The sequence below is a fragment of the Gobio gobio genome (genome assembly GCF_949357685.1).
Source record: "Gobio gobio genome assembly, chromosome: 12".
Taxonomy (NCBI): domain Eukaryota; kingdom Metazoa; phylum Chordata; class Actinopteri; order Cypriniformes; family Gobionidae; genus Gobio; species Gobio gobio.
Window position 1 is genome coordinate 22142407 of NC_137105.1, and position 25646 is coordinate 22168052.

The following is a 25646-nucleotide window of genomic DNA, read 5'->3' on the forward strand; positions in this document are numbered from 1 at the left end:
AAAACTACTGATTTTAAGTCATATTTTACAACATAAAATTGAAATATATAGGAAATAGTCTAGTTGAGAACATAGGACTGTGAAATTGAGACTGGTTTGATTACATCATTCGCAGAGCAGGAGCCATGTTTCCATAGGAACACTGACTACTCTGATTGGTGGATCTCTCATCAGGATTGTGACTAATGTAGTACCTTGTTCTGAATATCTCAAGTAGTTTAAGTCTGCCCGAAGTCCTTATGTTGTTTTGAATTACATAAAACTCTGCAGGATCTCTGTTTGCCTGAGCCGTTTACACAGCACCTCAAAGATGCCCTGACAGTAATACCTCCCACACACACTCATCCTTGTGTTTCATTTCTGGGTCTTATACTCTTTCAGTATATCGCTTCACATTTTTCAACAATGTGACTCGTCACTTAATTTTACAAAAAAAGAGTTCATTAACAGTTGTTGGAATTAAGCTTATTAAAATGATTAGTATTCCTGCTTTACATATTGTAACTTATTCAAAGACTAATATACAAGATATTATTAGACATGATTAAGTGATCTTGTGTACACGCACAATCTCTTTCTCTCTTTGTTTTCATCTTTGTCTTGTTAATATGACAAACAATGGTACATTGTGTTGTCAAAGCAGTAGCTGCTGTCAGTAGATATCACAAAGAACAATGCAAGTTATAAAACACTGTCTTTCTCCCTCCGTCTGTCTGTCTCAGTAAGGACCCGAGTCAACAGCGAGTAAAGAAGTGGGGCTTCTCATTGGACGAGGCTTTAAAGGACCCAGTGGGCCGTGAGCAGTTCCTTAAATTCTTGGAGTCCGAATTCAGCTCCGAGAATCTCCTGTGAGCCTTTCATCACCATATTCCTCTGTCTTCCTTTCATTTGCACTTCTGTGACATTTTCCCCTTTATACTCATCCCTCTCTCTTAAACTCCCACTCCGCTGTTAATGACTTGCACAAAATGTAGCAGAACAGGACAAGCAAAAGGTCAGACCTCAACCGCAGAGCTGCGCTTTAATATCGCCAAGCGAGAAAGAGCGAGTAAATTCACTGATGGTACATGATCATTACCACCTCCAAAGCCTGATCACTGATGCATTGTGATAAGCTACTGCAAACCACGGGCATCGTGGGGCAAATGAGGCTGCCGCGGGCCCCTGGAGACGCCCAACCAGGACAGCGAGGCCCCAAAGGGAGCTGCAGAGATAATGCAGGTCACTGGAGCTGTAAAGTGACTAGGCAAGAGATAAAATGCTGCTTGTCTCCATGCATCTCTCATCTTTCTCTTTCTCTCGTATCTCCATGTATCCCCCAGCTAGGCATCTAATAGCCTCTGTGGGGGCTGTCTTATGTTTGCCAGTCTATGAGGAGAGTGAAAGTGATGTGTCCTCTTGACTGCCTGACTCTCCCCTGGGCCCATTAGGCCCTAAACCACTTCTACACTGCAGAGATCAATAGAGCTACAGAGCAAGTGTGATATGAGAGTAAGAGTTGCCTCTATCTGTCATGGCAAGCTCTGAATGTGCTAAGTGTGTACTGACTTCAATAATTAACCTGGTGTTTGTTACTAAGGAGTTTGGGAATGCCATTGCCATCAGCGTTGTAAAGAGGTTCCAAAAGTAACTCGGCAAGTGCTGATTGGGAGTAAAAATTGGCTTTAGGGAGTGAGCTTTCAGTTTATAATTGTAGTGTGCGTTGTCCAGCTGTACAATAAAAGTTAATTTGATTTGTACCATCCTCCCATTACCAATGCTCTATATTAGGGCTGCAACAACTAGTCGATAAAATCGATAATGAAAATAATCGACAACGATTCTCATTATCGATTAGCCCGGTCTGCTGGACTTCCACCAGTCGCGCCAAATTACAGCACTGAATAACGCATTTCTATGGGCAAAATGCATCTAAAAATAGTGGAGTGGAAACAGAGCGAGCTGCTGCAGGAAAGGTACATGATCCAAGCTGCCCAAAAACATGAGAATTCTTTATTTTAAGCTTCAAGCTAATGCGTTAGGTTTAACATACCCTGTCATGCGCTTTGACAGTCACATACGCGTCCTCAGCACAAAATGTTCAATTTACAGGTTATATCCACTGATCTATATAGAGAACAGTGGTTATATCCTTATCTGGACATGTTACTAATTCACGTCAGTATTTCCCATAGACTGTAAAAAAATATGGACGTAGTGTACGTGACGTCACCTATAGGAATTCTAAAGAGCAGTTTTGAAGCGTAAAGTAGGGTCGAGCTGGCCGTTGCCATCTTGGCAGCGCATCATCGCGCGTCACTCACGGATAATAGAAAATGGGCGAAGAGGCGGGACGTGGGTGGAGTTGAGGTGACGCGATGACTAACAGACAGCAGATAAATGGCTATCCACATGTCACTCAAAGTGGCCACGCCCTTAATTATGCAGAACTTTAAGGATTTATATAATGTAAACGAATGAGTTGTAAAAAAAATTCACCCCCTCACAGTTGTCATGAAGGGCAAAATTAGCCATATATAGACCCAAACCACAATTTGTACCAGGCTGTAAACATGTTTTTTTTCTGCTGTAAAGTTGGGCATTTTAACATGGGGCTCAATGAGATTCTGCTCCCTTCTGGAGCCCTAGTGGCCGGTCGATGAATTGCAGTTTAAGTCACTTCCGTATTGGCTTCAAGAGAAACTGTGGGAGGTTGCTAGCCTGACAAGCAAGACCCACATCAAGATGTTGGGTCTGGGAACTCACCATTGGCAGGGCTCAATCAGAGGGGCGGGATAAATGGTTGTCTTTCAATTTCCCTCTGCACGCAATAGGATAGCGCTACAACCAACCAGAGCAGCGAAGAAGGTGAAGCGGAGGTAGTTGATAGATTAAACTATCGCCGTATCCGGTCGGCAAAACTCCGAACACATCTTCCTTTCTTAAGAATGACTTCAGTGCCGTTCTTTGTTAGCCTGACGTCGTCATACTCAATTCTAGTCAGAATATGAGTCTGATACCGCTCCGTTGGGCTGTGATTATGGGGCGTGTTTCAACCGAACCAGGAAAGACCTCAATTGGATAGACCTACACACAATCAGAGCAACAGAGCGAAGCATAACGTTAGTTGTCAAACGTCAACAGAACTCAACTGCACTGTGTTGCCAAGTCCGCAGGTTGAAGCAACCTCAATTATGTGATATACAGACCCAGGAATGCGAATTTTAGCAGGCAGCCCTGCCAAAATAACACAAATTTTACCCCCCAAATGGCATTTTTTTCCGGAGAACCCCCCGTGAAAGCTATTGGGCTTGTTTTTGGTTAGTTTTGAATAGCAATTGGGAATTTTATTATAAAAACTTGGCAACCCTGTCTGCACGCACGCTGGAATAAGTAACATTAGAAGAAAAAGATGAGTGTAAACGATCTTTGCCAGTGTTGTAAAAAATAATTTAAGGATACACAGAGTACTTACCAACACGATCATCATTTCTGAGAGAAATAGTGAAGGTGAATGCATATACGAACAAGTTCTCTGTTTAGGATTAGAACGAATTCAACCCAAGCGCCTTTGATAACGTGGATGATCACGTTATTGTTTATCATCTGTCCATCATCGTCTAAAGCCCGCCCTGACAATTTCATTGGTCCGAACAGTTTCTGTCCGGGTATAATAACTTCTCTACGGATCAAGTCCAGACCGAACTGCCCGAGTTAAAATGTTGTGGGTGGGGCTAAGTTTGGCTAGCATCCAGGCTAGTTCTTTGTTCTTTTCTCAAAGAAAAGCTTAACTCCAAGTCTTCCAGAGTCACAGCCAAAGCTGATTCGAAAGACAGCTGTTCGCCAGCTTCTTTGTTTACAAGTAGCACTCGGAACCGCGTCAACTCTGCCGTCATTATGTTAAGCCCGCCCACCGACTTACACGATGTGATTGGCCTGACCAGAGTTTGGTTTTTCCAGCTCGCAAGCCAACGGAGAGTTGCTAGACTACCCTGGCTGCAAATTAGATTTGCTGCTACTAGGGTGCGTCTAGATTTCTAGGCTAGGAGGTTGCCGCTTGGTATTTCCATTTAGCATGAAAGCGCGTCAGTCTGACATTAAGCTTCAAACTTCACTGAACCGGCGCATGCGCGTCAAAGAGACAGAACGCAGTCGAGAGGGAGACGATCAATATTCAGCGCAAAAACACTCATTTGGCTGAAATATCTGCTGTTGGACAATAAAAAAAGGTTTAAAAGTCGACATGTTATCACGTATTTTATGAGAGTAGTATTAGTATACGTAATATACGCTTGTGAAAATTAACCATGGTTCTATTAGATAGTTAAACCATGTTTTTTGGTGTATTGATTACCATTTGTATAACCACACAAGTACCATAGTTAAACTATGAATTGAAGCAAAACTATGGTTAATTTGGTTACCATGAAATAGCTACAATATCCCGGTTTTATTTATTTATTTTTTGTTTGTTTTATTTGTTGTAAAACCATAGTTAATTTTTATAAGGTATATTCACTATGTATATTTTCATAGCACTCAACTGACACGTTTGTTTGAAGGACAGCATTAGGCAGGATGTGGAATAGTGTGTTTTGTCAGTAAAAAGGGGGCTTTTTTTATCCTATTAATTGAAAAAATAACTGCCCAACTAATCGATTGTCAACATAATCGTTAGTTGCAGCTCTACTCTATATACAGCTGACATTTGTTATTGTTTTCTCTTTAGGTTCTGGTTGGCTGTGCAAGATCTGAAGAGCCGCCCCCTTCAGGAAGTGCCAGCTCGTGCCCAGGAGATCTGGCAGGAGTTTCTTGCGGAAGGAGCTCCCAATGCCATCAATCTGGACTCACACAGTTACGAACGCACCAGTCAGAATCTAAAAGACCCGGGCCGCTACAGCTTTGAAGATGCCCAGGTGAGTAAGCTGCTGTCACAGAAAGCTGGGCTCAGCCCCTGATAGCTTTAGTTCCTTTTCACAATTCCCACACCCTTACAATTTGGGGGGAAATTATCCCACTATAGATATAGAAATCATGACATATCTAACAATTGTAAATTAGTATTATTTATTATGTTCACTAAATAATGTGTAAACACATAACATTTGTACAGATGATTGAGGGGTTTTAGGTCTTTTAATGGACGGAGGGAGTATTAAAGCTGCACTTAGGGACAAGTTGTGCCCAAGGCAGAATCTTTTTCATTCTTTGAATTGATGAAAGAGGAACTTAAAGGCTTTGGGCCATTCGGGGAGATTGATGTTCAGTAATGCTGATGGATCATCTGTTCCCTGCCCTTGTCCTCATGGCTCATGGCTTTGTTCAAGACAGTTTGCTTTATGTCTGTATCCTTCATTTATCTACATTTACATGATAGATGAAACAGACAGAATAACTGGCATTGAAATGCTCAAAAGCAGGGCAAAAATCACTATCTCTTTGGAAGTATAAAATCCATTTTATTCCAGAAACTGTCACCAACTACAAGCTTTACTGCTTTCAGAAAATTCAAAGCAGAATAATTGAAGAATGTGTTGAAGAATCCTTGACATTACTGCTCAGAGACTGTTAAGTGGATTACACTTCATTTGAAAGTAATGTGTAAGGAAGAAAAAAATGTGCACCTTCATCGCCTTGAGTAAAACTGCAAGATATGGCTTATCAGACATAGATTTACACTTCCTTTTGGAGGACCTACAGCTTTATTCCTGTTTGCATATGTGAAGTCATGATTGAGATGAGAAGCACGATCATGAGGACAGGAAGCTGGTTTTCAGAAGATTCTTGGCTTATTTTCACTACTTTGCACTTTTCTTTTGCCTGGGCTGCGGACTTACTGTCAGCCTCCACTGTTTTTCTCTTTCAGGACCACATCTACAAGCTGATGAAGAGTGACAGCTACCCTCGTTTCCTGCGCTCCAATGCTTACCAGGACCTACTGCTGGCCAGAAAGAAGGTTAGTCTTAAACTCAAATGTCTCTTGTGCCATTTTCTGCTGTGTGAAATAAATCTGGATAATTTTTTCTGCAATTTTTGTTTTCAGTATCTTTTCCCTCAAACCCTTCAGCCATAAGAACGACAATACATGTTTTGGACTTCGACACTACATTCAAATTGTTAGCCAAAATCTATATATATATAACCGATCAGACATAACATTATGACCACCTTCCTAATATTGTGTTTTGCTGCCAGGGAATACCGTTTCCATGAAAGGGTGTACATGGTCTGCAAAAATGATTAGTAGTTGGTACATGTCAAAGTAACTTCCACATGGATGGCAAGACCCAAGGTTTCCCAGCAGAACATTGCCCAAAGCATCACACTGCCTCCACCGGCTTCCCATAGTGCATCCTGGTGCCATGTGTTCCCCAGGTAAGCGACGCACACGCACCCGGCCATCCACGTGATGTAAAAGAAAACATGATTCATCAGACCAGGCCACCTTCTTCCATTGCTCCGTGGTCCAGTTCTGAAGCTCATATGCCCACTGTTGGTGGTGGACAGGGGTCAGCATGGGCACCCTGACTGGTCTGCGGCTATGCAGCCCCATACGCAACAAACTGCGATGCACTGTGTATTCTGACACCTTTCTATCAGAACCAGCATTAACTTTTTGAGCAATTTGAGCTACAGTAGCTTGTCTGTTTGATCAGACCACACAGACCAGTCTTCACTCCCCACGTGCATCAATGAGCTTTGGCCTCCCATGACCCTGTCGCCAGTTCACCACTGTTCCTTCCTTGGACCACTTTTGATAGATACTGACAACTGCAGACCGGGAACACCCAACAAGAGCTGCAGTTTTGGAGATGCTCTGACCCAGTCGTCTAGCCATCACAATTTGTCAAACTCGCTCAAATCCTTACGCTTGCCCATTTTTCCTGCTTCTAACACATCAACTTTGAGGACAAAATGTTCACTTGCTGCCTAATCTATCCCACCCACTAACAGGTGCCGTGATGAAGAGATAATCAGTGTTAGTCACTTCACCTGTCAGTGGTCATAATGTTATGATCGGTGTATATATGAGCAATATCACACAAGTAGACAAAATAAAGATTTAGAGGGACATTGCTAACAAATGAAAGCCTAAAAATAATGTTTTTGGTGTTACAGCAGAAATGTCTTCCTAGTCATTTCTTGACTTCAGGGACAATATTTCAGTCATTAGTTTCCTTTTGATTAAAAACAAAAGCCCTGAATTAATTTGCACTTATTAAAACATACTAAGCCAACTTATCATCTAATGACCTATTTACTCTACTGCCAACTTGTAATGATTAAACATGGGTACCGTTCTGCAGTTTGGTTGTCTCTGCCCCATTGTGATGATTTCAGATTAACATTAATTGTCCTGAATGTTTTTGTGTACTAACATGTGTTAACCTGGTGCTGTGCACTGTATCTTCCCCTGTTCCCCTCCATTAACCTGGGCTCCACAGCCTGAGACTGAGCAAGGCCGCCGCACATCCCTGGAGAAATTCACTCGCAGTGTGGTGAGTGGCACCTAGAAGTAGAAACAAGTCTACCTCAACAGTCCTTTTTTAACTTTATCTCAAAATTCTGAAGGGTGGTCAGATATGATCAAAAGAAAACAGGACATTTTCTGAGAACCATGTAAAGCTCCAACCCCAAATAAACACACCTGAACCAGCAAATCAGTGTCTTGCTAGGCCTTAGTTAGACACTGATTAGCTGGTTCAGGCGTGTTTATTTGGGGTTGGAGCTAAACTCTGCAGGACAGTGGCCCTCCAGGACCGTGTTTGGAGACCCCTGATGTGAAGGGTTTAATATGATTCCACTGTTGATTTTATTTTATTTACGCTGTCACTGGACATATTTTATTTTATTAGCTAATTTCACTGGACAGTTAATTCAATATAGATAATATATACATTCTGATGTAATTCTGCATATTTTAACATGAAATGTTATATATATTTTTTCTGTCTCTTATTTTTTTTAAATAGTCCTTTAATATTGAAACATTTAGAATTCCGCCCACCACCGTCTTTGATAATAAAAAAAAAAACACAAGTGTGTGTGTCCTGGTTAACCCTAAGTTATGGGAACAAAATGTCCCCACAAAGATGGCAATATCCAAAATCCTTGTCCTTGTGGGTTTTGGGCATTTTTGGTTCCCATGAGGAAAACGGCCTGATAAATCATACTAAGTGATGTTTTTGGAAAATGTAAAAAAGTTTTCTGTGATGTGTAGGTTCGGGGTTGGGGGATATAATATACAGTTTGTACAGTATAGAAATCATTATGTATATGCAATGTCCCCATAAAACATGGAAGTCCAACGTGTGTGTGTGTGTGAGTAAATTATTTTAATGAAGTTATACCCCTATCTTTGATAATAAATACATACATTACACAAGAAATACATATAGTAAATGCAATATATATTGTATTTTAATTTATGAATTTATACATTGTTATAAAGTAAAATGTATGTTATTGTATAAATTATATGCCACTATATTTGGCATTTGCTGATGAATGTTGTTAGTCAATTCCAAGAGCACAATACGTTTAATAATAATAATAATTCATATTGTGTTTCAGGGCAAGTCTCTGACAAGTAAACGACTGACAGGCCTCATGCAGTCCTCCTGACGAGTCCGGGCTTTTCAGAAATCCAGACCCCTCCCGAGAAACTGCAGTTTGTTGGGGTGGAAGCATCGTTGCCACTGTGGGCCAGGTTCACGGACCACCCTCTCTCCAAAACCCAACCGAACACCGCACAGCTACCGACTCTAGATGGCAGCATGCAATAACTCCAAAAAATATCTCCAAATGGCGACAGTGTTGTCTGTGTCTTTTAAATCAGTGAGTGCAAAGACTGCATACATGACTGTCAGATTTCCCAGTACCACTAGAGAACCATTATACGTTTATATGATACCTATAACCAAACTGCAGAAAGGACGGGACTGTCTCGCTGGATTTCCATTTCAAAACGTTCATTATCAGGTTTGAAAACAAGGTGTGTAGTCATCGGCCCAGTACGTCAACGTTTAAATCGGATGAAGCGAGGATGTGTCTCAAATCTTCAGAGCATTCCAAAGGAGTGAAGAACATGACAAGGGCTTTCAGTGACTGTGTTCCCTCGGTTAAGGCTTGCACAGAACTTTTCTTTTTGTCGAACAGTCACTGAATGAAGAATGAATGTGGAACCGAAGGGGATCAGAAAAGCACATTGTTACTCCTGCCATTTTGAAGAAACTAGAACGAATTATTCTGTGTCTGCTGGATGTGTTATACTCACCTATTAGCACATGATACTTCTAACTGAGATGAGAATGATGTAGAGTGATACCTTTTAGACTCAGTTTTATTGAGGAATAAAGAAATACTGAGCGGGACAATAGAAGTGTTAGTATTGTAGGATGATTCAGGGCACAGAATATTGCTTTTGCACAAAGACTGCGCCAGTGAGGAACACTGGATCTCTGAGATGTTTCCTGAACAGCTTTATTAAATGTCCAAACAAATAACATTAAATGATTTAGGGGCATTTGGAGGCTCATTCCACCACATACAAAAGTTGAAATAATGGCATACCAAGTCAATTATTAGATAAAAGGTTAAAATGTATGATACAAATTTAGATAAAAAAGACAGAAAATGACGATAAGTAGAAATGATGACAAAAAATGACTCCGTATCTCATAATATTGACTTTTTATCCCATAATTTTTGATTGTGGGCTTTCATAAGCATATGATATTACTGTATGTTTGAAACCAACACATTGGTTCTGGTCAGCTATGTTTGTCTTTGCTTTAATGTAAGGTATTGTAGATTCGATGTAGAATGTAGTGATTAGTCTGATGATGAAGATGATGATGATGAAGATGATTTGCTCTGAGCACAAACATATGGGGATCTCAGCCCTTCACTCTCAATATATCAACAGTAGACAACAGTTTTGTGGGATTGCCATTCATTAGAAAGGTATTTTTGCAGGACATCGAGCAGCCAATCAATCTGCATCTCTGTTTTTTTGCTTGCATTGTTCCCTGAAGCAGCATCACTGCCAGAGACACATAGACTTGAGCGGCTGGAAAACATGAATTCTCTCATTTGCCCACACGTCTAGAAACGGCCAAATGGCAGAATTGTTGACATTTTCAGGTAGTTTATTTGACTCATAACTGTACATTAGGTTTAAATGGAATGTATAGACTTTGCAGCAATCCTGGATATGGAAAATGATGTGTAGAATACTAAATGTGGAATATAACTTAGAGGCACAAGTGCCATATTCAGCACAAAACTATGCATGGAATATTTCTAAAGACTTTTATTGCTTTTAGAATTTTTTTTTTTTTTTCATTGAAAACCCTGCTGGACCCAGTGGGTCAAGATAATGGAAAGGAGGAATTGAAGTCCTGAGATATTCAATAAACATTCAGTTGGAGAGCTCAAGAATGCTTCTTATTTTCTCTGCTTGGATATCATTTTATGTCATGTATTTTTTGTTCAAACTGTGCGTGATGGTCTATTAAACGTCTATTAAATGTTTGTTGTAGCATGTATGCATGTATGGCTACATCAGAGAATTGTGATTCCATCAGCTAAATTTAACTTAAATAATGTCAGTAAAGCTTTTGGTGTAGGATTTTATAAAAACCGACCCGAGAGCAGCACTAAATGGCTAGAAGGTGTTGTCTCAGCTCGTCTGTTAATGTGTATGTGCTGCTCTCTAGTGGTAAGCATGAGCGGTACAACCAATTTCGTTAAAAAAAAAAAAAACTAAATCAGCAGAGCCTTTGTTTTATTTTTTATTACATTTTACATTACAACAAAGATAAGAAGAAGAAAAGGGCATACAAAATAAAATAAAAAACTAAGTACAAAATGATTCTTTGTGACTGCAAATGATTAAAAAGTATTCAACATTTGTAAATGGGATATACAAGAATTGCCATTGCAACAGGCCATGACACAAATCAATTGGGACGGTATTCGTCCGTATGGTTAACTCAAAACTCTGCTTTTCTACTTTTGGACTGTTCGTATAGGACCCTCGACGCTTCTGTTAAAGATACTTTGAGAGATAGTAGGCTAGCTTAACCAAATGTTGCTCACTGCAGAGCCAAATGACGTCCAGCTGGACCTCATGGGTTGAGCTTGACCTAGTCCAGCTCCACCTCTGTGGATCTAATGGATGGAGGGATAGAGTAATGGGTGGGGTTAGGTGTGGTCGGACCTTCTAGCTCCACCCATTATGCCCAAATTACATCCAGAAAGGGGGAGCTGGACTTCACGCTCTGGGTTATCGTCTTTTTTTAACCCCAGACAACGAAATATAACACTAATAATTAATTTAAACACATTTAGGCTAAACATCGTTATTAAATCAAGGCAAATATCCCCCCAAAAAAGAACATTAACCCGGGAATTACAATTGTACAGTGCGAAATCTCGAAACTTGAATACAGTGCGAAACATAAAAAAAAAAGAGGTAACACTTTACAATAAGGTTCATTAGTTAACTACATTAGTTAACATGAACTTCACTTATAAAGCATTTCTTTATCTTTGTTAATGTTAATTTCAACATTTACTAATGCATTATTAAAATCTTGTTTACATTAGTTAATGCACTGTAAACTAACATGAACAAACCATGAACAGCTGTATTTTTATTAACTAACGTTAACAAAGATTAACTAATGCGGAACAGAGGTGTTGTTCATGCATTAACTAATGTTAACTAATACAACCTTATTGTAAAGTGTTACCAAAAAAAAAAAACCCAGGAATTAGAATGGGTTAACAATTTTAAGAGTGAAACATCATACTGTATCAGCTGTAAGATTTCCCTCCTTTTCTCTTTTCTTTTTATTCTAAACAAAAATCATTAACAACAAAAACGATTCCAAAGGTTTACCAAGGGACTCTAAACATCATCAAAACTACTTTGATTTTGAAACCTTTAAGAAACGTCTTAACGCATCTAACACTATTTTAGTAGACCATACACCGCTCACTCTCTTCTTTTTTTTTTTACCATGTTAATGCCAATATCTCATTGGCAACGAATCATCTGCCAAAAAAACAGATGCAAATGTAATGGAGATGACCTTTGAAATAGATAAAAATGCATAGCTAAAATATTCAACAGATCGCAGGATCTGGAGAGTGTTGATGAATTGGCTCTGAAAATAGAGCCTCTAATGTATTATACAGGTGAAGGAGGTGGGAATGACATGAGAGAATGTCCAGATGGAAATAGAAATGCTAATATATCATGAGCAAAGAAATACAAAATGGAGTGAACAGATGTTTCACTCAGAGAGGTATGAAGGGCTCCAAACAGGCGGATGGAACAATAGAAGGTTCTATGACACACAACTAAAATGTTCCTGGAAAATAACCAGATATGTCCGACAGAGAATAATATACAGATATGAACAGTCTACGTGTTCAACATTTAATAATTAGAAAATGGAACATAAAGGAAAAAAGCAGGCTTGAAAAGGCAATACAAAGCATGCCAGTATTGTCGTTGCACAAGGAAATATTTGAATATGATGCTATCATGTAATTTACCAACCACATGATTGTCTACTAAATTATATATATAAAAGAACAAATAAAAAAAAAACCACATTATTTTATATTTTCCAGTCCAGATAAAGTAAAAACTATAAGTGCTGCTTTGACATGGAAAAACATTTTTTTTTTTGCCATTTGGATAAAGATTTCTTTCACAATAACTCTCTGATACTAAGCTCTAAATGTCTACCTGAATAATGATCCCAGTAAGAAAGATGAGCTTCTAATCACATTTATCCTTGTTATTTCTTTCTTTGTGCAAGCCAAAAATGTCTTTGCAAAAAAATCACGTGGGCTTACATTGTGCACATGAAAAAAGTTATTAAAGTAAATAGAATCCAAATAAAATGAAAAGGGTTCTGCTTTATACCACTGGTGTCTCTGGGTGAGTTCATGTTGCTATTATTACTTACAGATTTACAGTAGAAATAGCTTGTCACCATGATATTGACTTTAAAATCTGCTATTTCTTAAAACTGGCTTTGTCAATTGTAATTTCAACGAAATAATCCCTTAGAATCACAGCTCAGGAGCTTCTGTGTGTTCGAGATGTTCACTTCATTCAATCGCAGTATTGTAGTTCTTATGCTGGTGTTGCAATTTAACAAGTACTTTTCATATAAATATGATTTGTATTTTAGGCAGTCGGACAATCTGTCCTCAATCCTGCCTTTCGATTCGCTAGTGAGCTGATGTTTGTGATGTAACTATACCGATTTCCTAGACTTGTTTGAGGGAAATGTTTTGTAACAGAGAGGTAGAGGAAATCTCCACTTCACTACTACAGGAGGAGAACTACAGAGCAAAACCAGGACAAACATCCATCCTGAGTCTGCAGTGCGTGTCTGTGTGTATCTGTGTGGGACCTCAACGCTTACGGCTCCCCGAAACCAGAAGCCTTATCCTTCAGCAGATCAAGACACAGATGACAACTCCAACTCCCTGTGGATGCAGATAGATAGATAGATAGATAGATAGATAGATAGATAGATAGATAGATAGATAGATAGATAGATAGATAGATAGATAGATAGATAGATAGATAGATAGATAGATAGATAGATAGATAGATAGATAGATAGATAGATAGATAGATAGATAGATAGATCAGTAATGACTGTGTTCACAGTGTAAGTACATTTAAAAAAAAGGTTTATTAATATGTATAATTATTATTATTAATAATAATACGTTACAGTTTTTCTCAGTTGTTTTGGTGCATTTCTCAGATCACAACTGTAATTCTCAAAACTACTTGTTCAGCCTCCACATCATCTAGTAACTTATGCACATCATAAAAGCAATTTCTCATTGTTTTGAACAAATTGCAAATGCTTTGGTACATTCATGCAATTGATTATGTACAGTTGGCTGCCGTTTCCTACATGATCAATTGATTATGTCATGTTTATCAAAATGCATTATACTGGTTCCCTGTTGAATACCACTCAAAGCATACGTTCACTACATAAGTCATTAAATACAAAATAGCATGCAATGCCAAGCATATTTTCTATACATTTCTATAAGGCTTTTTGTTTTTTTGTAAATGTGTCCTGAATTGATGAACTGCAGAGGTGAATTTTGTATTTCACTAATGTGAATGCAAGGGAAATGTAAAGGGCTAGCCAACCAGTGATCAACCATTTCTCTAAAAGAGCTCAGAGGTGCATCTCACGAAGCTTCATTTGGCAAGCATATATAGACAGAGCACAACACAGTGTTACAAATTCTGAGAATGGAAGAACAACAAAGAAACAAACAGGGTGGACCCACTTTATATTAGGTGGCCTTAACTACTACACTCTAAAAAAAAAAAAGGTTCTATATTGCACCAAAAATGGTTCTTGGCTCGTAATCATAGGGGAACTTTTTTTAGTGCTATATAGCACCAATTTTGGTGCTTCAGTGGTTCTTCAGCGGTTCTTCAGAGGTTCTTCAGCGGTTCTTCAGAGGTTCTTCACCGGTTCTTTGACTAAGGTGCTATATAGCACCTCTGAAGAACCGCTGAAGAACCACTGAAGCACCAAAATTGGTGCTATATAGCACTAAAAAAGGTTCCCCTATGATTACGAGCCTTTTTTTTTAGAGTGTATGTACTAACATTTTAATTAATCATTGATACAATGCACTTATTGTGTACAAACATGTTTTTACATTGTACTTGCATTTAAAAAATTACCTGCATGTAATTACATCTGTAATTAATTTCTGTAGTTACATTTGTAATTACACAGTTGACACTTCCCTTACACCTAACCCTACCCTTAAACTTAACTCATACCACCACACCTGTCCCTAACCCTACCCGTATTCCACCTCAATATCAGCAAAGGTGTTTTGCAATACAATTTGAACAGAGTAAGTACATTGTACTTATTTCTGATGTAAGTACATAGTACTTAAGGCCACCTAATATAAAGTGGGGCCAACAGGGTCAACAGCCACAAAGAAGAAGAATCATTCAAATGTTTGTTTGGTATATAATCAGACAATGTTCACCATACTGTAAGAGTCTATACTGTAAGGCTATATTACAGTAGTCCATTTGCATTTTACATAATATAGTAAATATACTTTATATGTAACACGCACGCACGCACACACACGCGATTGCCAAACATATTGGGACAACATTCCAAATCATTGAATTCAGGTGTTCCAATCACTTCCATTGCCACAGGTGTATAAAATCAAGCACCTAGGCATGCATACTGCTTCTACAAACATTTGTGAAAGAATGGGTTGCTCTCAGGAGTTCAGTGAATTCAAATGTGGTACCATGATAGGTTGCCACCTGTGCAATAAGTCCATTCATGAAACTTCAACTGTTAGTGGTATTATAACAAAGTGGAAGCAATTGGGAACAACAGCAACTTAAAACCACGTAAAGGCCACGTAAAATCCCAGAGCGGGGTCAGCGCATGCTGAGGCGCACAGTGCGCAGAAGTCGCCAACTTTCTGCAGTCAATAGCAACAAAACTCCAAACTTTGTGTGGCCTTCTGATTAGCTCAAGAACAGTGCGTAGAGAGCTTCATGGAATGGGTTTCCATGGCCGAGCAGCTGCATCCAAGCCTTACATCACCAAGTGCAATGCAGTGGAGACGTGTTCTCGAGTGATGAATCACGCTTCTCTGCCTGGCAATCCAATGGACTAGTCTAGGTTTGGCGGTTGCGAGGAGAACGGTACTTGCCTGACTGCATTGTGTCAAGAGTAAAGTTTGGTGGAGGGGGGATTATGGTGTGGGGGGTTGTTTTTCAGGGGTTGTGCTTGGCCCCTTAGTTCCAGTGAAAGGAACTCTTAATACTTCAGCATACCAAGACATTTTGGACAATTTCATGCTCCCAACTTCGTGGGAACTGTTTGGGGATGGTCCCTTCCTGTTCCAACATGACTACACACCAGTGCACAAAGCAAGGTCCATAAAGACATGGATGAGTGGGTTTGGTGTGGAGGAACTTGACTGGCCTGCACAGAGTCCTGACCTCAACCCGATAGACCACCTTTGGTATGGATTAGAGCGGAAACTGTGAGCCAGGCCTTCTCGTCCGACATCAGTGCCTGACCTCACAAATTCACTTCTAGAAGAATTGTCAAATATTCCCATAAACACACTCCTAAACCTCGTGGAAAGCCTTCCCAGAAGAGTTGAAGCTGTTATAGCTGCAAAGGGTGGGCCAACTCAAACCCTACAGATTAAGAATGGGATGTCATTAAAGTTAATATGCATGTAAAGGCAGGTGTTCCAAAACTTTTGGCCAAATAGTGTTTACAGTATGTGTGTGTGTGCGCATGTGTGTATATAGTCTTGTCTTTTTCTTTATATAGCAATGACATTGTACTGTAATTTGGTGACAGACCAACTGTAAAAGCGTAACTGTGAATCCTGTCCAGTCTCTTGCAATCAATTTCCCATGTAGAGTAATGTGTACATTTGTACTGTTGAAATTTATATATTTATATATATATAAATGATATACAGATAAAGTGCAGTCTCAAGCATTTTCAATCATTGTCATCAAAATCGTAGCCATAGTTTATATCTGATAAAGCTGACAGAGTACACTGTTATATTGACAACATGACTAAACATTTTGACTCGTCATTAATCTTTTTTGTGAACAATGACACAAGGACTTGTCATTCTGGTATGTTTATTGACATAAATACTTACTTTGCAAATCTTAAGGATGATTCAAGAAATGTACCAAAGCAACTGAGAAAAACTGTAATATATTTGATATTATGGCAGATTTTAGAACTGGATCTATGCAAATTATTAATAATTTGTAATATATACATATTGTCATTAGCTGCTGTGAAGTGATCTTACCGTCAGGTGGCTGTGTCATAGGAGGCTTGAGGCAGTACATGTGGTATCCCCGATCACAGTCATCGCAAAACAGAAGCTGATCCTACAAGATTACAGGGCATCACTGAGCTGTTAGCTCTCTCTCTCTCACACACACACACACACTTGGCCATATGAGGAGGCTTGCCTTGCATATAATTAAAATAATAGCAAACTGGTGAGTCAGTATGTCAAATGTACAAGTAAGAAGTGCTTTGAGAATCTTTTTTGAGATCCTATAAAAACTATTTCTTTAAGCTCACACACTATTTTATATATCCTCCATTTGGATTGAAACACTCACATCGTTCTCTGAGGTGCCACACAGACTGCAGGATTTACACTCGATGCACTGCCACTGGTATGTTCGAACAGCCTGCATCATGTTGTCTGTGAACTGCAGACATGAAGGATGGCCTGGCGAAAGAGAAAGATGAAAGAGTAATCTGACGGAAAGAAGTGTAGCTAAACTCGACCATTAACAACTATTAGATTATTTGCAGCTGTACTAAGCAAGTTATTCGAGAAAAACGTAAAACCACATAAAAAGAGGGATTATTAATGTAATTTATATACTTTAAGATGGATGGATGCATAGAAAGAAATGAATGGATATACAGACGGACATTATATATATATATATATATATATATATATATATATATAGAGAGAGAGAGAGAGAGAGAGAGAGAGAGAGAGAGAGAGAGAGAGAGAGATAGATAGATAGATAGATAGATAGATAGATAGATAGATAGATAGATAGATAGATAGATAGATAGATAGATAGATAGATAGATAGATAGATAGATAGATAGATAGATAGATAGATAGATAGATAGATAGATAGATAGATAGATAGATAGATAGATAGATAGATAGATTGATTGATTTGTGTGGAACAAAGGGTGAGCACAGGTTTGGAAAATGCCAGATGGTTCTGTAATCTCTCATATCTGCCTCTCTCTCGCTCTCTCTCTCACTCTCTCTCTCTCTGTTTTTTAGGGAGGTGTCAGTTCCTCGGCCTGCTCATTTCCTCAATGAGACTGTGAGAACAGCAGGCTCCTCTTGCTTGGATGCTCAGTAAAGCATGTGCAGTCTTCCCAGTTTGGAAAGCATGTGGGGTCTTGGCTTGAAGTCGGATGTAATGTGAAGCTCTTTCCCTACAAGCGTTGCTACCTCGTTCCTCTTCGTGGATCTGTCCCTGGTATTCACATGCAGAATTATGCCGACATTAATCATTATGCCAACATCGATCTTTTGCCTTGATTTATTCCCTGCAAGTGTAGGGAAACATGCGTGATTTAAGATGTTGATACAATATTGTGTTTCATTATGTACATCAAAATTCAGATATGAAAAATTCTTTCTGTAATAATTCTTAAAGGAACACGTAGACTTTTGGGGACTTTAGCTTATTCACTGTATCCCCCAGAGTTAGATAAGTCCATACATACCATTCTCATCTCCGTGCGTGCCATAACTATCTGTCTGACGCACCCACCGCTAGCTTAGCTTAGCACAAAGACTGGAGGTAAATGGCTCCAGCTAGCCTACTGCTCAATAAGTGACAAAATAATGTGTAACGATATTACGCAGCGCCTGAAAATAGTCCCCAGCGATCCCCGTGTGAGCAGGTTGTCACGTTGGTTATGTTGACGGAAGTTAGCCTATTTTCAGGCACTGTGTAATATCATTGCGCCGCTGTACTCATGGTTCGGCGCAAAGCTCTTGATTATTACGCAGGAATGAGAGTATAGTTCCTAGCCATATTGGCCTAGAAAATCACAACTTTTCATTTTCCGTCGGTCTTAGTACACGATGTAACTATACACATCACAACATGTAAATAGGAAAATGTTGGCGTTATTATGTCCCTTATTGAGCAGTAGGCTAGCTGGAGCCATTTACCTCCAGTCTCTGTGCTAAGCTAGGCTAGCAGTGGGTGCGTCAGATAGAGTTATGGCACGCACGGAGATGAGAATGGTATGTATGGACTTATCTAACTCTGGGGGATACGGTGAATAAGCTAAAGTCCCAAAAAGTCGGCGTGTTCCTTTAACTAATTTTTATGTCTAATATTTTGTTAGAGAGCTCGAAGTTGCATTGACATTATCAACTACAATGGCCCCAATGATTTGGTCACAAGCAACACTCAAAAATGTGTGAATGTCTTTGTATAATGCAAGAAAGTGGAATTTATTTTAAAGAAATATGGCACGCATTTTTTAAACAAAACATTTCACAAAAATAAGTTTGCTAGGTTTCAATGTATAAAACAATATACCATTCGAAATAAAGACAATTCTGTGACACTTTTGGTTATTGAAACATCCACTTAAATAACCTTCATACAAACACTCATAAAAGTTTTTTGTTCCGAGATGAGGTTTAGTTGATATTTTATGTCTAATGTAGTGTCATTCAGACATTTTAAGTGCAACTTAAGTGTTCAAATACTACTTGAGGTCACTGTATATAACATGTCCCCCATGTTTTTCTTCCTTGAAACAAAAAATAAATCAGAATAATTCATAAAATGTAAAATGTTTAATGTTTTCAGTAACAAAATCCAGTGAAAGACTTGCAGGCTGACATTTGGAGTAACAGGACTCAGCAGCGACCACAGCAGGATGACAGGTTGCATGAAGTGTGTTTGTGTGGTTTGTGCCACAGGTCTGCATGACACAGAAGCAGTTACAAGCATCATCTCTAGCCATGTTGCCCTTTGGCTTAGTATTAAATGAACTGAACTTCAAATGTTAAACATTGAAACATTTTCTTAAGGTTGAGACACTGAAACACTGGGAGAATTATCATCAAGAGCTGTTATAGAACAACCGTTTTAGCCTGCAACAATTTGTGGGCTTATATACATTATACAATATCTTAATAAATTATATTATTGTTTTCAAAAATGAGTGCCCTAAAATAGAGACAAGTTCGGAAGCGTTAATGCGTAACATTTTTCGCAACAGTCTCAATTCAAAAGTGACACATGAGTTCACCATGACAATAAATAGAAGAGCTTTTAAAGAGCAAATATAGCTCATTTCGGTCATACAAAATGGATACAATGAAATATCCCCATATTAACTGGGTGATGTCCCTGTGACTAATGTGTACTGTGCCATTTATTGCATGTGTTATGCTTTCTAGTTCACATTTACTGCATTTTCCCATTGAATGTAGGAAGCTTATGTGCTTGCAATCCAGTGTATTATTTGCAGTTACACATACACAGTCAATCGTCAGAGCTGGATCTCTTAACAGAGGTGAATGGTCCGGGTTTTATTTGCAAAACAAAGCCTTCATGAGAATCATTGCACATATGCTACAATTGTACCCTTTCTTGTACCTGTTATTTAAGGAGAGATTCCTGAATAGTAAAGGGAAGTTACTCCAAAAATATGAGTCAGTCCTTTTTCTTCTTCTTACACAACAAAGCGAGGGAGAGGCCAAGTATCATGTATCCTCCAGTAAACAGATTTCAAATGTCTTTTTGTTGTTGATGTTGTTGTTGTTGTAGCTGTCCTGAGAAAGGAGGAGAGATGGACATTTAAACGCCAACTGGCTCTTACCTCTCTGCAAACTGTCCTCCCTTCCCACTGGATCCAATCAGGGCCTGGCCTCAGCCCTCAGCCCATTCTCTGCCTTCTCGTGATCCCTTTCTTTGCAAATATTGTATTTAACCAGAGGTAGGAACAAAAAACCCTCTTCACTGTCTGACCTACAGACACATGTCGAGTATTTTCTCCTCCTTGAGGTTTGAAATGCTGTACGTTCTATTTCTAAGGTTAATTTCCACATAGTAGGCATTTTATCTTACATGGCGATGTGTAATCAACGTCCACACACTGGGAACGTCCCTGCAATTTTCCATCTCGGAAAACAAACAGTCCAGAAGTAATGGCTCCTCTGTCCAATAACTAGCACCTCTCAGTATACAGAAGTGAGAAGCAATAAAAACAACATTCCTTAATTTATAAAAGGCTGCGACTTGTCCTTTGAAAGCAATTCCTGAAGTTAACTTTGTGTCTGGAGTTGTGAATCCATTATGCATGCTGCTGCAAAACAACAGGAAAAAAGAAAAAGAAAAAAACAGGCAGCAGACACATGCCGAAAGTTTCTCTGATGCTGTTTTCTTGAGGTTTCTCCTTTGTCTATCTGTACTGAGGTGAGCCTGTGCTGTCGTCGGACAGAAGCCCGTCCAGGTCGTCCTCCTCAAAGCCGTGAAAGGTGGATGCCTCGCTTTCTGACGTGTCGCCGAACATGTCCAGGACTCCGCCCGTCCTCCTCTTCGCCCTGGTCCCACCGACGCGATCAGCTGACATGCATGACGGACATATCAGCATCACAGTGGAAACACACACAAGTAACACTGCAGTCAGCTAGGACTCACACTCCTCTGAGCTTGGACAACTTGCAGTACTTGCAGTTACTCATACATTAAGGGACTTGCAATTGCCCGAATATATGCTTATCATTAGTTGTAGATAAAAGCGCCTTAATGGCTGAATGTGAATCAATTATCTTTTAAAAGGTAGAGTTTACCCAAAATGAAAATTCTGTCATTATAAACTCCCTGAATGTTGTTCCGAACTCGTACGATTTTCTTTCTTCCAGGCAGACATGACGGTGAGTAAATAATGGCAGAATTTTCATTTCTGGATGAACCATACCTTTTATCAATATTTTTTTTACTGAAGAATACATCATTTGGTCTCTCCCTGTGCTTGCTATACCATTCGATTATGAGAAGGCAATGGATCACACAGCCAAAAAAGAAAAACAAAGAATGAAAGCATATGAGCAAAATAAATATGAGAATATTTTGTGCATGTGAACCGGGATAACTGATAATGCCCTAAACAGTTAAATTTGAGCATGTTAAGAGTTAAATAATTTAAGTAAATAAACATGGGACCGTTCCAGGAGCATTTGCTAGCAAGAGTAAAACGAAAAACGCAAAACACAAGCACTCGAAGAGATGAACAAAAAGGCCACGTCACATATAAATGCTCATTCTCAACACTGCAGGACTTGGCTCACACATCTACACTTGCAAACACAATGCACATTCTTAATGCAAGCATGAGGAATTTCTTTTATATTCTCTCTCTCTCTCTTCATCGAATTTTGTTTTAAAGACCATAAACAATTACAAAGAGCAAATGTTCTCAGGTCCGCCACCTTGTAAACGTTTCGCATCGACCTATAAATTAGATGTAAGATGCTTTTGGACTTTATGGTTTTGGCATCAGCCTTGCAAAATGGCATGACAACGTTTTCTTCTGCTTTGATAGAATCCCGTGACACTCCAACAGCAGTTTGACAGAACTGCACCTGCCTTCTCTTTCCGACTGTGAATAAACTGTGACCTAGCCATGGTCAAAACAGTCCTAGCAGAAAACATTAACTTTTTTGTTCACCAGCAACTGTGGCTAGTGGTTTTCTAGAGTACTAGCCACTCAGCATTTTCACTGGCCACAATTTTGACATCAATACCACGAGGAAAAACTGCCATCTAGATATTTTTAATATTATCATATATTTTGGCAGCAGGTATTTTAGGCTGCTGTCACTTTAAGACCTGACGCATGGATCCATTATACTGATACACATACGTTTTCTTTCTCAACTGTTTACATTCACTTAAAACATAACTTACTGTATTTATGTGAATACTCGCCAAGGCCGGCATTTTGATATACTTTTTGTGAGTATTTGACTGTTTAAGCGCAATAAGCAGCGAAAAAGAACTCAATTCAGTACTGAGAGGCAGCTTTATGTACGCGCACTTGGGTGTGAGCACAAAATCTGCGGGAAATTAGTAAAATGATGCGCAATACGGCAATCCCATGCCGAAATTCAAGCTATGTAACACCAAGCAAAAAGAGCAAAAGAAACGAGTGAGTGAGAGGAGGCGGGTTTGTGTGTCAACTCGATGTCCGAGAGATGAGAGAGCGCAGCTGGTATTGTGTATCTATTCTGCGGAAAATGAGTATAGGAAGCGTTTCAGTATTGATGTGTATAAAAAAAAATCTATATTTTTGACAACACTACGTTGCACTTAGTTTATTTCAGATGCCTTTTTAAAATACAACTGAAAAAAGTATATATTATATATAAAATTCAACCCGCCAAAGTGGCTAATAGGAGTGGCATTTTTAAATATTGGAATTAGCAGATATGTTTGGCCGATGTGTCGGAAGCGGGTGGCGCGTCAGACTTTCATTTTGACGGCCCTGAAATGCCAGGGCCTGAGCACACCAAGTAGGTCTTGCCGCATGCTGCAGTAGACATGCAATCCCACCCACATCCAAAACGTCACCTTGTGACTCCCCATCCCTGTTTCACCCCGGACACCTGATTGGTTGTATGTAGGTTTACAATTGAAAGGGTTTTTAGCCCTGAGGGTAGGTTTTGAGTGGGTTTCAGGCGTATGGGTAGGTTTTAGGTGGGTTTCAGTATGTAGGTTCAATATAAAAAAGTTTTTTTTAGGCGTAAGGGTTTGTTTTGATTGGGTTTTTGTGCAGTCTGTCATAAAAAGAGAAATATAAGAAGTAAATGGAAAAGAATTAGGTGTGAATGTTAAAGGTGAACTATGTAGGAGTTTTGCAGTAAAATATCCAGAAACCACTAGGCCAGTGTTATATATTTTGTTCAGTTGAGTACTTAGAATATCTCAAATGTTTCCAACTATTTGTAAATCGTGAGAAATTGCTATTTTAACCAAGGAACCGGGACGTGTGAGCTATGCGTGTGAGGGAGTTGCCTGTCGATTGCGTCATATCTGCGTCACCCTCGGTTTCCGGTTTTATTCAGTGAAACACTTTACACTCACTGCAGTGTGAACAAGTGTCATAGTAGCCGCCGAGCGAACGTCATAACTTCCTTTTCAACACACTCAGATATATCTAATACGATAAACAGAGTTGCGTTACCTCATACTAATGACTGGAAAAGAGGAAGTGGCGCCGGCAACCGTGTCATAATAAAAGTCCCGCTGGCGACTATGCCATAATAAAAGTCCCGCTCTTCAATCGCTCCTGCGGCCTTGCTCAGCTCCACAACACTCGGTCCTGCTCTGCTTCAGACTACAGTAATGTTAATAATCGCATCCATGAACATGATTTCTGCCCAAGTCCTATCCTGACTGTTTCCCACCGGCTGTGAAGTGAAGACCACATGTCCCAAGATTCTGCGCTCAAACGTGGCGTCATCAAACTACGCCTTTGTTTTGAACAGGCGACCTCTAGTGGACGGAAAAGTTACATAGTGTAGCTTTAAGTCTTATCAATGCTTCTTCCACTTACAAAGTTAATGAGGAAGCGCAATTTTTCCCCCAAACCACTTCACTAGAAATCCCGCCCTGGAGCTAATTTCATTGGTTAAGGTTACATTGACAGGTAAGTTTAGGGATCAGTGTTTGGTATAGGCGATCAGTACTGTGATTGTCATGACCAAAATCTTAAGAATCGGCTGCAGGGCAGAGTTTCCGCTGAACTGGTTTGACGTATATTTGGATAATGGGCAAGGCATCTGACGTCACTCTTTTGTATGTGGGCCAGGTTGGATGTGCACCACAGGCTGCAGCGAGACGCTTCTCGAGAACACAGCGCTCCCATTCTCAGTCTTCATTAGTTTAGTTTATGGTCTCAGTTTATCCGTCCTATCTAATACGTTATTAGTTAGTAGAACTGTTTAAACAAAGAAAGTAAACGATATACGATGAAGTTTTATTAGTAGTAAAAAGGCAAACACTATAACACATTCTCATTTATAGTCAGCATTCAGCAAATACACGCATTTGTATCATAAATATAAAGAAATATTTGAATATCTAATAAACATTTCATTTCTCAAACCTTGCAGACTTTGTAAAATCCAGCTGTGAGATCTTCTGAAGTGTGCATTTGTAGCCTGCATAAAAACGCATGTATACTGTGCATGGCGGTCGATCCGTGCGGATTGAATGTGGACAGGCTGTCACTGGAGACGCACGATTGACAATCTTTAAACCCTCGATTTCAAACTATGCTGCATTATATACAATTGCGCTCTATTCACCACTTTCATATTCATGTCATTTTCACTGTGTGCTGTATGTTAAATTAGTATTTGTAATCATTAGTATTTATGATTATGATTAAAAAAAAATATGATTCCCAGGGTGCACAAACTTACCAGATTACTGAGTGCCCTGTTGGTTACATTGTTTACATTTTTTTTATTATCTTTTTATTCATATTTATTTATTTATTTGTGAAAATACAGTAATAGGATTATATAATTAAGAGGTTGCCATCTAAAGTATAAGTCTGTTTATTTTATAGATTTATTTTTTAAATAATTTTCAAATGATTTCTTTCTAATTTATTAAATATTATTTATTAAAATTATATATCGCCACCTTGCTCTCTAAGATATCAGCATCAGCCATCAAAAAATTCAATATCGGCCAATCACTGATCTGCATATCTCGGAACCCACAATGCTGATTTCCAGGGCACAGATTAAGCCTAGTCTGGTTTTAAATCAATGCTAATGGCAACTCCCCATTAAGAAGCCTTTCTAATGGTATTAATCTGTTTGGGAAATTATTTCAATATGACACGGTTATGCCAAGCCAAACCCAAATCACACTCAGCGAAACTCCATAAAATAAATAAACAAACATGCTCTAGCAAAAAACACAAATGATGGGATACGCACAAACAAGCTGATGAAATGTGCTA

General features: G+C 39.1%; 2 protein-coding genes across 12 annotated transcripts in view; one reads left to right on the forward strand and one right to left on the reverse strand.

Moving 5' to 3' along the window:
* Nucleotides 1-10515, forward strand: part of rgs6 (regulator of G protein signaling 6) — a 110436-nt gene extending 99921 nt beyond the window's left edge. For 2 of the 8 annotated variants that reach the window (XR_013817644.1, XR_013817645.1), the window contains 5 exons: nucleotides 723-848; nucleotides 4709-4895; nucleotides 5846-5935; nucleotides 6023-7478; nucleotides 8554-10422. Coding sequence is in view for 6 of the 8 variants with exons in the window: in XM_079831436.1 (XP_079687562.1) it covers nucleotides 723-848; nucleotides 4709-4895; nucleotides 5846-6052 (520 nt within the window). In the remaining 2 variants the exon portion in view is untranslated. Of the gene's footprint in view, nucleotides 1-722; nucleotides 849-4708; nucleotides 4896-5845; nucleotides 7479-8553 lie in introns of those variants that run through there. The other 6 variants (XM_079831437.1, XM_079831440.1, XM_079831439.1 and 3 more) reach the window with 3 other exon arrangements.
* Nucleotides 10516-10780: 265 nt separating this feature from the next.
* The window catches only part of dpf3 (double PHD fingers 3), a 46446-nt gene continuing 31580 nt past the window's right edge, over nucleotides 10781-25646 (reverse strand). For 2 of the 4 annotated variants that reach the window (XM_079831450.1, XM_079831449.1), the window contains 3 exons: nucleotides 17213-17325; nucleotides 16891-16972; nucleotides 10781-13497 (listed from right to left, as the gene is read on the reverse strand). In XM_079831450.1, the coding sequence (XP_079687576.1) occupies nucleotides 13430-13497; nucleotides 16891-16972; nucleotides 17213-17325 (263 nt within the window). In that variant the 3' untranslated portion in view covers nucleotides 10781-13429. Of the gene's footprint in view, nucleotides 13498-16890; nucleotides 16973-17212; nucleotides 17326-19434; nucleotides 21233-25646 lie in introns of those variants that run through there. The other 2 variants (XM_079831452.1, XM_079831451.1) reach the window with 1 other exon arrangement.